Raw genomic sequence first — 13,156 nt, forward strand, 5'->3', positions numbered from 1 at the left:
CCAGCCCCAGCCCCAGTCTCCTATTTCCCCCTCTCTCGTGTTTATGCTTGTCACACTATACATGCTCGCTACGTGCTCTTCCTCGTATGCCTCCCCATCACACATCCCCCATCGCTTTATTATCGCATCCGCTGCCTCGCCATATGTTGTGCCGGGACTCTCATGCAGTGATCAGTCGGTGCTCCGTCTCCGGAACTCATCAAGTAGTGTTAGTAGTATCCTCATCAATCACTGTAGTATACCTCCATCCCATATTTTGCTTTGTTCTAGGCATCGTTTTGTACGCGGTAGAATCGCGATCGACTGCAGTCGTACCAATACATCTCGTCTCCAACAATATGTACACGCATGCTCCTGAGCGGACTGCAACAAGTGGCCTACCTCGGATCTCCTGCGAAATACCCTTCTTGGTCCACCATTCCGTCATGTTCAGCCTGAGCGAGAGCTGATGGAGATTGGCAGTGGTCCCCGAGACCCGCTGACGCCCCTGCATCAAGTGGAGCGGAATGTCGCCCAACACGAGCCCCGCGCTGTCCGCCTCCTTCTCCACCAACGCCGTCAACACCTTCACCTAAGGTAACCCGGACACGTTAGCTTTTCCCGCGCATTGAGCAGCATGACAAATACTCACGAACGTCGCCATTCTGCCCCGGAACCTGCCCCACAGATCCTCCAGCGCCGGCGCGGCCTCGTACTCCTCCACCGCCCCGTCCCGCAATCCGCCCGCGAGGACGCCGAGCTCGAGCACGAGCTCCATGCACCCCCGGAGGATGTCCCCGACGACCTTCTGGCCCGAGCGGAGCAGGCACGCGCTCAGCACGTCGTCGAGCACCCGCGAGTGGTGCTCCGCGAGCGCGAAGACGTCCGCGAACGACGCCTTTGCCTCAGCCCGCTCGGGCGCAGCGTCCCCGAGACCACTGGCGGAGAGCGACCCGGCTACACCGGCGTGCGGACGGTCGGTCGCGGCAGCGGCGGCGTTGAGGCGGGCGAGGAGGCCATCGATGTTGCTCCCGATCGCGACGTCGTACACGTACGAGGCGAGCGCCATGGTGAACGCCTGCGCGACGAAGCGGAAGTGGAGCAGGAGCTTGTTGGCGGGCGCAAGCGTTGGGAAGAGCGGGGTGGCTTGGGCGCGGGTGAGCCGGAAGAGGGTGCGGGCAACGTTCTCGAGGCGCATGAGGCGGAGGTTGAACGCGAACATGCGGTGGTATTTGGACAGGACGGCGGGCGTGATGAGGACGTCGAGGGGGTATGGGGGTTGGTAGTGCATGTAGAGGAAGTCCAGAGCCCTGTAATACTGTCAGAATAGTGGTGACTTCTGCAGCCGTATACGCACTCTATAGCTGCGAAGAAAATATTAGTGATCGGACACGAGTGCCAGGTAGAAACTCACACAGTGGGTTCAGCCACTTTTCCTTGCCCGTCCCGATAGGCAGATCACGGATTGCAAACCCGAGCCTCCATTCCGCCTCCTCGACAATCTCCGCATGCGCCTGTGTAGCCGCATCAACATGGTCTCTCTCCTCGCTACCGCCGACGACCCGGCCCTCCTCTAACGCATCGACAACGACCGTCCTGAGCAAAAAGTTGAGATCGGATCCTAGGGGTGGCCATTTGTCGCCAATGGTCAATGCCGGGGAGAGCGCAATTGCCCGTCTTGCCTTCTTGGCCTCCGCTTTTCCAGCCTCACTCGCCGCCCTGCTTCGACTGGTGCTTTTGCCGCTCTGGCGCCTTGAGCGCTCCCTCGCCTCGCTTGCGGCGTATGTGCGAGAGCCCACGCTGGAGCGCTGACATCTTCGGCGTCCGAAAAGAGGGCATCTTGAAGGCGCGCCTTGAACGAATGTGAGGTGATGAGGATGTATCCGCGGAGGAGAACGAGATGGGTGTGGAGGTGAAGAGGTGTGGAGGGCGAGAGGAACCTCGCACGAGAGCGCCTGAGAGCGCCTGCGCATGAGTGACCAGCGGGGCTAGTACGCGGACGGTCAATGGGCGAGGGACGGTGTGGACGAGGAAGAGTATGTGGGAAGTCGTTGAGGAACTCGGAGAGAGCTGTTCGGACTCAATCCCGAAAGTAAGCCGGCGTGTTCCCCTGGGTGGGATTGTGAGCTGGAGCAGGGTCACCAGGGCGGAGATCGAAGATCTTGAAGCTTTGCATGACATTTATCACATCATCTGCTGCGGCCTCATGTGGAGTGTCTTGCAGGGTGTTTTTTCGAGTGCGGGGATGAATGGGCTGATCGCGAGATCGTCTTCCATGTTCTCTAGTTGTTCTTCCGTCCAAAGCCAATTGATGTCCGCACGAACTTGGTGGTCGGTGAGCAGCGCGTGTTGGGAGTCTGCCGCATGCAACAAGGCAAGAGATTTGCGTGCTCGCGTGAGAACCTCAACGAGGTTGGGACGATGAAATCCGGGAACTCCAGCTCGCTATCTTCATCGTCATCTCCAGTGCGTTCCTCTCATGATCGTCGTCGTCGGGCAATAGCTGGTTCCGATTACCGGGTTGTCGTCGTTTTGACGGATGTGAAATATGTCTGCGCGAGTTTTCTGTGTTGTATCCGACTGAGGTACAAAGGTGTTGGAAATAGCCACGGGAGGTGACTGTAAGCGTGTATGCAAGTGTTGCGATGACGATGCGTGGGGAGGCACTTTCTATATGGTCCGAAAGATGGCTGTAGATGAGCGAAAGAAGGGGGGCCGGTGATTGTGGTAAATCGGCGTAGTCAGAGGGTTGTATATTTTCTTCCTGAAGATCAGCGTCAGATACGAGATCAACCTGTGCGTCATGACATACCCGTCGACACAGCCGTGCTAGAGCTTCAAGGATCCTCTCCATTTCTTCATATTGTGTCCAAAGTGCCGTTAGCCTGGCGTCTGCGCCAGGTATGGCCCTTACATCCGCAGGTATACATTCGGCACTCCTCCTTAAGCTTGCGAGGATAGTCGAAAGCGTATGCACAAATGCATGGATAACCGGAGTTGAGTGCGCTTTTGGACGGCTGCATGTGGATAATGAGACGAAGAAGCAATGCGAATTTCAGATTGTCTTGCCTTGCTTGCTCCGTGAGCAGCTCGAGTCGACGCATGAGGTTTCCAATGGTAAGGAAGCGCTTCAAAAGACTTGTTCATGCATCGGCACAAAGCTTGCGGCAGTCCAGGTCGTCTCTTACCTTGAGCTCACGATCTCATCTTTCCCTACGATTACAATCTCTCCTCGAGGCCTATTTTGCAGGTTTCTGACATTGAAATTCTCTGAGACATGGTCCCAGATGTGTAGAGACGACGACGTGCCGCATACTGTCAGGATTAAGGACTGAAATAATTCAGGCACATGAACGTAGACAAGCCGCACATCTGGGCGTTGGACTGGCGGTCGAAGGCTAGAGAGCAGTCAACATTGGAACGTAGATCCAAGCGTCATCGCACCCACTGATATCGAGCTGACGCGAACGCTGAGGTGTTCTGTTCAGACAGGAAAGGGGACGGAGCAGCGTGACGGTCATAGGACGAGCGAAGCGCATCCCATGAGAGGACTTGATTCTGCTCGCTCGTTCGTGACCGCATATATGGAATGAGCAATCAAAATCTCACCATATGCCCATGCTCACGAGAGACTGCTTGTCGCCACAAGGAATCCGCTGACTCCTGCCTCCTGACTTCGACCAATCTCAAGGTGTCCGCGGAAAGTGCTTGAAGCTCCGGAGGTAACGAGATGCGCACCAGGGGCGGTGGAGCAGAGTGTCTTCCTCGAGGAGACGAAGGGTATCCATGATAGGGTTCTGTGGCTTGTCATCTAGGCGAGGGATGAAGAAACGCGGAGGAAGCTCAGGGAGGGCTTGAAGACCAGGGACCAAGATGGCCTCCTCTGAATGGATCATCTGAGAGAAGTGCATGGTGCCATCCATAGCGAGCAGGTATCGAGTGGGTTGGGAGTGTTCCTAGTACCTACGACCAAGGCAGCCCAGATACTCAGTCGACATGCAGGACGTGCGCAAGCGTGACGGGCTGTGACAGGACGTGTCTCTAAATCACGCAACGCGACGCGGTCAGGTGCTTGCGTGGGAAGTTGAGGTGCCTGGTTTAGACGCCTTTCAATCCGATTATATCGGAACGTGTTTCCCGTCCTCCGCCCGCCCCAAACGAGCACCGTGGGCTCCAACCGGTGACCATGCGTCTGCACCTAAGACGGGAAGAAGATGGAGTGTGCATTGTGGACTGCCAGGGATGCACAAGAACACCTCTCAGCTCAACCCCCTTAGTCGATGCGTAACAGCCTACTGGAATACGGTTCATCATGCAAAATAATATGTAGATACGACGGCAGACTATCCGGACTTCGTATTCTACCACAGAACCAGAAAATATGAGTTGTAACTTGGTCGGTGTCAAAGTGTGGGAGGTGCGGAGTGGTGGATGCGACGCGTCGAGACTCGAAGGCACGCGTTATTTGTTTGGATTGATGAACCAGCTGCCCATTTCGTCACGCGCCTTCACCCAGCGCTGCCTCACCTCGGCCCTCTCCTCTCTCCAACCACGACCTTTCAACCTTTCCCGCCTTCTTGCATCCGCCCCTTGGCCTTCTTGCATACACACTCCTCCCTCTCGCTACGCTTTCCCGCGTGGCTATTCCCCAAACACGCATGGCCACGTCCGGTCCCCTCCCCCGCAACCCCTGGCCACTCGTTCCCAGCCCCACGACGCAGTCATGTCCATTTCCCCATGCCGCACATCATACAAGAAATCCTCCTCGGCCCTCAAACGCCCTCTGTCTCCTGAGCCTGCGGCAGAGGACTACGACCAGAGCCTGAAGCGCGCCAAGACTTCAACATCACGCTTCGTTGTCGTCGATGAATCGCCTCTCCCGGCCGCGGCGGCTCGTGCGGAGGTGAAGAGGGAACGTGAACGGCAGAAGGACAAGGAACGCATGGTTCGAGAAGAGACTTTTAAGGCCAAGTACAGTCGGGCTTTCCCTTCGTGGACCTTCTACTTCGATTTCGACTCGAACACTCCGGAGACTGCTGCGATAAGGAGCCAGTTGGAGAAAAGGGTCTCATACATGCAAGCGTGAGTGCTCATGCCATGGTCCAGCGCGGTTGCTCATGTGAACATTTGTGATGTGACGTACAGAAATCCGAGGATTTCTTCTCCAAAGACATCACTCACTTCATCACCCTGCACGACATTGACGACAAAGAGAACAAGGAGAAGAGCACCACGAAACGAGGTGCGTCGGCGTCGGCATCGACCTCAGCAGCCCCTGGTGGTTTGCTTGGGAGTCCCATCAAACTGCGTGGACGGTAAGTTTCTCCTACTTCGTACTAACTCCGGCTCATTTCCGGTCGAAGCGCTCCTGCTGGAGCTGGGGGCGACTCCTTGCTGGACAAAGCAAGATCGTTCAACATGAAGATCTGGTCTGCAAACAAACTGCACAACATCCTCGATCGCTGTGATGCGCCTCGTGGTCCGTCTGGGACGACCGGCTCTCTCCCTAGTCGCCATGATCCCCTCGCAACGCTACTCAAGTCCGAGCAGTTGCATGGCACGATGGAACGTGACCCGACGCAGCGCCGACCCGACTGGACCTACTTTAGCAAGAACACATACTTCGTTCTTATTGAGGACCTACGTCAAGAGCTCGCCACGATCAACGCAACAGAGTACCCGATCACTCGCACCAAGGACGGCCGCGAGATTGGCGGCTGGCCCGTCCTGCACTGTCACCCGCTCGCCCGCGGCCCGTTCCTCCTCTACGATGAACGTGAAGAGCGTCGCCGGGTCAAAGCCGAGCGGTCCGAGAAGGAGCGCATCGAGGACCGCGCGCGGCGCAAGCTCCGTCTGCAACTGCACAAGCGCAAGGCGCAGCAGCAGCTCGTCCGCGCCCGGGCGCTTCAGACGCACCAGCTCCATGCGCAGGCACAAGCCCATGCGCAGCACCAGCACGATCTCCGCCGGAGCGCGTCCCTCAACAACCTTCGCCGCCGCGCAACCGCGCCCGACGCCTCTGCAGCCTCCAAGCACCCCGACATCGACCTCGACGACGAGTTCCCAGACGACGAGCGGGAGGGAGCCCAGGCCCGCGACGAGTCCGTCATCGCCTCGGGCTACCTCGCTTCGGGGGCGTACATGGCCGCCTCTGGGAACAGCGTAAGCCTCACGTCCACAACCGGGACCACGTCCACCGGGGGCACTCTCCTCCGCTCGCTGCAACTCCCCCCGGGCTTCAAGGAGAAGATGCAGAACCAAGTACCAATGAAGCGCCTCGGGTCTGGTGTGGGCCCGTCCGTAGACCGGGCAAACAAGGAGAACTCCATGGGCCCCCCAACGACGATTCCGGCGCAGGCCAAGCCGCTCCGGAAGAGCAAGAGTACAACGACGCTCAAGCTGCCGCAGCGCGACGAGGCGACGAAGCCCGGCTACTGCGAGTGCTGCCGCCTCAAGTTCGAGGATTTCCGTGAGGTTCGTCCCCGTCTCCGTCCCCACTCGCCGTCCGTCCTTCGGATACTTATACTTGCTCCGAACAGCACGTCCTCACGAAGAAACACCGCAAGTTCGCCGCGGACGATAACAACTTCCGCCGGCTCGACCAGTGCCTCGCGCGCGTTCGTCGACGCACCGTGCACGAGGTGCGCATCGCAAACGAGCACTTCCTGCGGGAGGCGTACGACACCGATGCGGAGGGCGAGGACGTAGAGGGCGATTCGGATTCCGTCCTCCCGCAGCTCGCTGGCACCGACGAGGATGTGCAGTGGGACGAGTGGTTGCATGCAGGCAAGACCGAGATGGAAGCTTGAGGGTCTAACCACGGTCCGTCTTCGTCTCTCTTGCTACCCCTTTCCCCGTCCTTCTGCCACGAACCGATCCGCACGCGTATGACCCCCCATGCCCTCGCTCTCAAGATCTTATCCATGCCCCCCATGCCGCCCTCGTACCTCCATTTCGCCGGTTGGATCCCCGTCCCCCGCTTTCTTGCACCGCGCACTGTACAACACCACCACCTCGTCCGCACGCCCGCACGCCCCTCCGCACTGCAGTCACATCGCATCTCGCACGTCCCGCTCTCCGGCGTCCCGTCGCTTTCTTCCTGGCCCGTATATACCTCCCTTCCCCGTGCATACCTGTAGGACCACCAGCCCCAGCCCCGTAATCGCAGCCGCGAACCGCTTTCCAATATTAAGGATATGTGCCGTGTCAACATCGCGCTGCCCGCGAGAATGCCACCGAGCCCATTCTGCCGCGGGCGACTATTCCCATGTGGGGATCCAAACGAGGGTGACGATCGAGAAGGCGAATTTTGGCGCTGAAGGGCACCCGGTCCCGGAAGACCGCGAAGGGGCTGCGGCGACAGGGCTTGACGGCGCGATGGGCCCGCAGCACATGTGGCGTGTGTGCAGGGTGAAGATACTATGTCACGCTCGTGTTTATGATCGTTCAGTGCGTTTCGTCGGCCACCGCAATATGCGGCGCTACATCGCTGTAAATCCCCAGAGAACTAATGCTACAGAGCTACGTGGTACACGATGAGTGACTGGAATCGTTAAGCCACAAGGGCTAGTCGTGAAGTAGTGAGACAGGCGCGGAGAGTATCGACGTCTGCGTGTGCGCGCATGTACGCACGCACGTGACGAAGAGCAGTACCACAGGCCGTCGTTCACTGGATCGTCACAGTGAGGACGGTGACGATGCCGTCGACGGCGATACCTGTGACGCGACAGGTCAGACTCGATCGAAGAGCGCACGGAGATCCAATTGCACGCACCGTGGTTGACGCCCGCAGAGCCGGCGGGCATGAGCCCGGTGACGTTCTGCGCGGTCGTCGAGTACGTGACACCGCCGAAGGACGTGGTTCCGACCGCAGAGGACACAAGAAGGTCGCGGCCGACGTTGTAGCCGTCCGGGACGATGTTGTGGTTCTGGGACGCGTCTTCTTCCTTTGAGACGCTGGGGCGTCCGCGCGTGCGTTGATCAGCATTTGCGTGCTCGCGCGCACAGAGGGGGAGGGAGCGGCTTACGCGAGGAACGCGGCACCGCTGTTTGCGGAGGGTCCGTTCTGGAAGTAGAGGCGGAAGTGGTTGCCGCCGAAGAGAGACTCAAGGCAGGTGCCGAGCTCGGCGTTGCCAAAGTCCTCGCGGAGCTCGGAGGTCTGATTGACAGCCCCGTGGCCGTCGCCGAGGTTGGCGGCGAAGGGGTTGCCGAGGTGAATGCCCAGACACTCCGTCGACCTGTAAAAGGGCGTTCAGCGCTGTGCTCTTTGTGGGACAGCTGGGCGCAGAGAAGCGGCGTGGGACCGCAGAGCCCGAAGAGCCCGAAGCGTAGCCGTGTGCGCTGGCTTGAAATATTGAAGGCCGAAGTGCAGAAGACGACTCACAGGCCGATCGCCCTGGCGAAGTTGGTCATGCCATCGGTGGTCAGGACGTCAGCTGAGCTGAGTCCCGAGACGATGACCTAGCAGTGTGTGTGAGCTGGATGAGCAAAGAAAGCGCATACAACAGGCGCGAACGCGACTCACGTTAAGGGGTTCGCCGAGCCCGTTACCAGCGTCGATGAACATGGAACCTCCACCGTCTGCGGGGTTGAAGAAGGCGACGGTGCCCGCCGGCTCGCGCCTCATGGGCTTGTGGGCCAGGGGAACGACACGGGAGTAGACGGTGGGTGCGCCCACGGCGACGATGCCGGCGATGGCGAGGAAGGAGATGGTAGTGAGCATCGGCATCTCGGACTCGGGACGGGCGCGGGTGGGGGAGGATGGAGGGAGAGAACCTCACGAGGAGGCGGGGACGGCGGGTGATGCGTATTTATACGAGGAGAGAAGAGGGCGAGGTTGAATGGCGTTGCTAACTAAAGCGCAGGCCAGGGCTGGGAATCGAGAGCTCGGTTGAAGCGGGGAAAGCATGTGGGCTGGAGGGGGAGCAATGACTGGAAGAGGGCGAGTGTGGCATGCACGCGTGCATGGGCGGGCCTGTCGGCATCCACATGACGGGTTCGGAGGGGGCGGGTCGCTTGATATGGGCAGAAGGCCTCGCTGCGAAGCGGGTGTAGGGAAGGTGTAGCTGCAGACCTGAGATCCACCTCGGCAGGCGCCGGCATTGGTGGAGGTGAGACTGATAGACGCCTGTTCAGCTCTGCTTCTTCCTGCAATGCACATGAGCGGGCTTCGCCACGTTCGTGCCCGACAGGTTCGCAGGGGCACACGTTCATTAAATCCTCGCCCGCTGCAATATTTGTGTGCATGCTGCTGTCTTCTCCAGTCCGTCAGTCTCTCGCCACCCTTTCCGTACCTGTTATTCCCCAGTCCGTACTAGCACAGATGCCATCTCGCTTGCAGCAACGTTCGCGTGTGCCCGCTTTCGAGACCTTCTCGCTTCGTTAGCACTGCGGTTTCGGCCTTTGAACCCACTCCCACCGCGTGTGCAATCGCCCAGCTGCCCAGGGGCGACTGGACTCTACGTAGACTGTAGACCATACAGCGTGGCGTGCTAATACCCAAAGAAGTCAGGCTGGTCAGTTCGGAAGACCGGGTGGATTTACCGGTTCAGCATTGATTGCGACCCAATGGAGCCCAATTTTCATATAGAGTTCGTCGCCAGTAACCGCGCAAACCCGCGAGCAGCGTGGCTGGGGACTGTTTGGATGTTGCCGGATCTGGCGTATGAAATCACGGTGGCCGGAGAGAAGAGGGGCTCGAGACCTTGGCGGCACTCAAGCCAGCTTAAGCTTGCGGATCCATGTGTGACATTTCTCCATCACGGTCACAGCGCTGACTAGGTTCGTTTCGCCCAATTTGGTTTCTTGTCTGTACAACCTCCCGTTTCCCCTTCACCTCTCCCTCTCTCCCTGGCCGCTTCCGTGGCTCTCGGGTTTACAGGCATAAACTGCCTCGCTATATATCTCTCGACTCGCAAGCTTTCTTCCTTTGAACGGCTAACCACGGCGAAACTCCTTTCACGTGCAAGACAAATATCATTGCCGTTTCTCCCGGGTTTCCAGTCCTGAGCTCTCCCCCGGTGATCTGGCTCCTGTACGTCTCCCCCTGCTTCCCCCTTCATTCCCAATTTTTTTTCATCCCAAATGGCTCAACCATTTGCCCCAGGAGGCTCCATCATGGCCGACTCACCAGCCCAAAGCGAATCGGCGAACGAATCCGGTGACGATGGCCAGTTGACCATCCGAATACCGAACCCCAAGGTTTTTATGGCGAGGCAGTCGCAGTGGAAGGGAAGGAGGGGGAAGCCGCGCTGTGACCATTGCCGGTTGAATAACCTCAAGGTGCGCCTCATCCCGCACACTCATCTTAGTCTGTCTCAATCCTGCTCAGTGCGATCGGGTCTTGCCTACCTGCAACCACTGCTCTTGGGCGGCAGGTCGTGAGTGCAAATACACCCCGCTTCCTACTCCTGCCCACCGTGGCATCCCGCGTTGCGACCGTTGTCGTCTGAACAACCTGAAGGTGCGTTTCATTTCGGATCAATGCTGTGCGCCATCCACCCCATATTCACATATCGTCGCCTCAGTGCGACCGAAATCTTCCCATATGTAACCACTGTACAGAGAATGGCCAACCGGACTGTAATTACACCCCCAAGAAACGCCACAAAGTCCCGAACGACAATGGTGCGATAGGAGCCCGCCCTGTAATGCCTTACGCGTCTAAAACGGCTGCCTTCCTGGTCAATGACCACCAAGATGAAGAAATGCCTCTGGATAACGCCGTACCAGGGCCTTCTGCAGGGCCTTCGTATGATCTCAAGAATCTGGCGGAGCCGCGCATCAGGCAGTACATGCCTCCGGATCGCTCGACTTCCGGCGGGACGCCTGCGGAAGATGACTCAATGGATATTGACCAAGACCGACCATATCAACACCGCGCGCCTGACGGTACCTTCTCATGGGTGCGTCGTGTGATGTCACGCCAACTGTGTATCCTCTGATTGTTTCCCTTCAGCCCGAACAAGGGATGATAGTCACGACCCCTCACGTCGATCCCTGGATGCACCCGCATTTCGTGCCGCTCCCCGACGTTGTGCTCCGCGGCCTCCGCAACGTAAACGCCATCGAGATGCCTTCCCGGCACCACTTCGAGGACGCGCTCCAGAAGTTCCTCCAGGGCCTGACCCCCGAGCTCCGCGACACGGCGACATTCCCGCTCGAAATCTACGCGGACATGGCGACCGCGGTCGCGAGCGGTCGCGCGAACGAGCTCCCGCCACGCCTGCAGCTCTGGACGGCGTGCCACCACGCGCGCGCCGGGTCCGCGAAGCGCCACCTGCTCCTCCTCCCGCGCGACGCGTTCTACCACATGGCCCGTGCGGACGAGGAGAAGCTCCGCCGGAACTACGTCGCCCAGGCCGACGGCGAGGACCGCTCCGAGACCGCGCTCCGCCACGCCGCTGAGGCCGGGCTCAGCCCCGCGCAGGCCACCGCCGTGTTCGAGCGCGTGCCGGTCCAGAACCAGATCTTCGACGTGCTCGTCTACACCCACCGCAACCATGGCGCGTCCAACACGATGCTCTTCGAGTCGCGCCGCATCGGCGTGGTCAGTCCTTTTCTATCTTCCTCTGGACCAGCGGCTGACTTGGACCCACAGGCGACCATCACGTGGCCGATGGTGGAGATGTTCATCCGTCTCTGCCCGCTCTGCAAGCTCCGTGCCCGAGGTGGGCGCACCCCGCCAGCGGAGGAGCAGCCGCTGCCGCAAGCTCAAGTGCAGCAGCCGCAGCCGCAGCCGCCTTCCGTTTCGGCGCCCGTCGCCATCTACCGTCCATCGGCGCCCCCGGTGTTGATTCCGACGTCCGCGTCGGTGGCTATCCTCAAGCGGTAGTGTCCCTCCCCGCCATTCGCCTCGTCTTGTTCGCTGTCCAGGGTGCACGGGCTCTCGGTCTCTCGGTCTCTCGGGTTCCTGCTCGTTAGCTCTTTTATGGATACGGTACGATAACAAGTATATTCTGTTCCCTTGACGGTGCTCGCATTCCTCCTCACATACGCTTTTGTTTCTGTGGCATGGTGGGCCTCGCCCATATTGGCTGCTCGTCACTCGAACTTGTACTTCTAGCAAGTCTTGGTGCTCCTTAAGTGCTATGTATTGTGTATTTTCAGAGACCAGGATACCCAACAGTACTAACACGGGTCGATCGGAGTCGAAGTCAATATGTGGTATTGAGTCTCCGAGCCAACTCTCCAACGTTGGGCCGTCGCCATTGGATCACTACCAAGTCAGTCATATTCCAAGTATTCGATTGTCTACATCTCACGGAAGGACAGTATACAACGAAACGCCGACAGTACTTGCGAAACAGACCTCCGCCGCCTCCTTCTCCGCCATCTGTTGTGTCCAGGAAGATCTGGCCTCGTCTAATGGAGCCGTCATCATGTATGTCGCCCGTAGTATAGGGCATGGATACACCCGCCCGGCAGCTTCGAACATCCACAAAATCACGGACGTGCCACCGTCCATTGCAGCGGCATCGTGACCTGTAGCTCCTATCTTATCTGGCGCTTTCATACCTTGCGCGAAGATGGACTTCGAAGACCGACAGACTTTGTTCCGCGACCAGATCCTTCCTGTCTCACTTGATACCTACCGCGGCCCATGCACGACGGGCAACGGCCCAGCTTCGGAGCCCGAAAATGCGTAGAAAAAGCCCGTCAAAGGTGTCATTTTCGGCAGGTATTTTTCCAGGGGAGAAAAAGGGTGGGAAAGGCGAACTTTTATGTCAAGTTTGTGTGAGTCGTAGAGTATCCTGAAAGGTGACGTTTTGGGTGAATTCTTCGGCCCGACAGAATACTGTGCTCAGAACAAAGACATTAGAAATCATATTAAAGGGCAATAGAACGTGTATAGTATGTGAGTAACAGACAAGTTAGTACGAGTGATAAGTAACGCGTGTTACAGCTGTTTTCATAACGATGGGCCCTTGATGGGAATTAGACGCATAAGCGAATTGAGTCGGAGTCTTAACAAAACATGCGACCCATCAGCATCATGCGCAGAACGCTTGCGCAAGGCTCTAGCGCCAGCCCGGCAGCAGCCGGCAGCGTGATGGGGCCATCGGGCCGTGCGCGCGTAGCGGGCGGGGTTTTAACTTTTAAACAGCCTATTCGAGGACGATTAGCCGAAGGGCCTATCGTTATGAAAACAGCTGTATTGAAATGGGCACCAAAGGTC

The 13,156-nt window shown here is 58.5% G+C and overlaps 4 protein-coding genes across 4 annotated transcripts; 2 read left to right on the forward strand and 2 right to left on the reverse strand.

The window, feature by feature from the left end:
* Nucleotides 1-199: 199 nt before the first annotated feature.
* Nucleotides 200-3,875, reverse strand: BXZ73DRAFT_87930 (Spc98 family-domain-containing protein; the record flags this gene model as incomplete). Its single annotated transcript, XM_048024773.1, has 14 exons — nt 200-303; nt 403-571; nt 632-1,289; nt 1,390-1,752; nt 1,779-2,058; nt 2,122-2,147; nt 2,168-2,424; nt 2,561-2,743; nt 2,792-2,985; nt 3,017-3,117; nt 3,168-3,377; nt 3,428-3,537; nt 3,589-3,686; nt 3,707-3,875. The coding sequence occupies 14 exons, from the start codon at nt 3,873-3,875 to the stop codon at nt 200-202; spliced, it is 2,922 nt and encodes a 973-aa protein (XP_047881559.1).
* Nucleotides 3,876-4,702: 827 nt separating this feature from the next.
* BXZ73DRAFT_74585 (Dfp1/Him1, central region-domain-containing protein) lies at nt 4,703-6,788 on the forward strand (the record flags this gene model as incomplete). Its single annotated transcript, XM_048022052.1, has 4 exons — nt 4,703-5,044; nt 5,125-5,294; nt 5,343-6,453; nt 6,519-6,788. The coding sequence occupies 4 exons, from the start codon at nt 4,703-4,705 to the stop codon at nt 6,786-6,788; spliced, it is 1,893 nt and encodes a 630-aa protein (XP_047881560.1).
* An 857-nt stretch (nt 6,789-7,645) lies between these two features.
* Nucleotides 7,646-8,707, reverse strand: BXZ73DRAFT_74586 (uncharacterized protein; the record flags this gene model as incomplete). The annotated part of the gene is made up of 5 exons (XM_048022053.1): nt 7,646-7,695; nt 7,754-7,935; nt 8,007-8,216; nt 8,363-8,439; nt 8,504-8,707. The coding sequence occupies 5 exons, from the start codon at nt 8,705-8,707 to the stop codon at nt 7,646-7,648; spliced, it is 723 nt and encodes a 240-aa protein (XP_047881561.1).
* A 1,388-nt stretch (nt 8,708-10,095) lies between these two features.
* Nucleotides 10,096-11,812, forward strand: BXZ73DRAFT_41313 (uncharacterized protein; the record flags this gene model as incomplete). The annotated part of the gene is made up of 5 exons (XM_048018747.1): nt 10,096-10,260; nt 10,310-10,441; nt 10,506-10,883; nt 10,937-11,527; nt 11,579-11,812. 5 exons carry the CDS (start codon nt 10,096-10,098, stop codon nt 11,810-11,812), a joined length of 1,500 nt encoding a protein of 499 aa, XP_047881562.1.
* Nucleotides 11,813-13,156: the final 1,344 nt, after the last annotated feature.

This window comes from Epithele typhae (assembly GCF_022376455.1).
Source record: "Epithele typhae strain CBS 203.58 chromosome Unknown BXZ73scaffold_5, whole genome shotgun sequence".
NCBI classification, from domain to species: Eukaryota; Fungi; Basidiomycota; class Agaricomycetes; order Polyporales; family Epitheliaceae; genus Epithele; species Epithele typhae.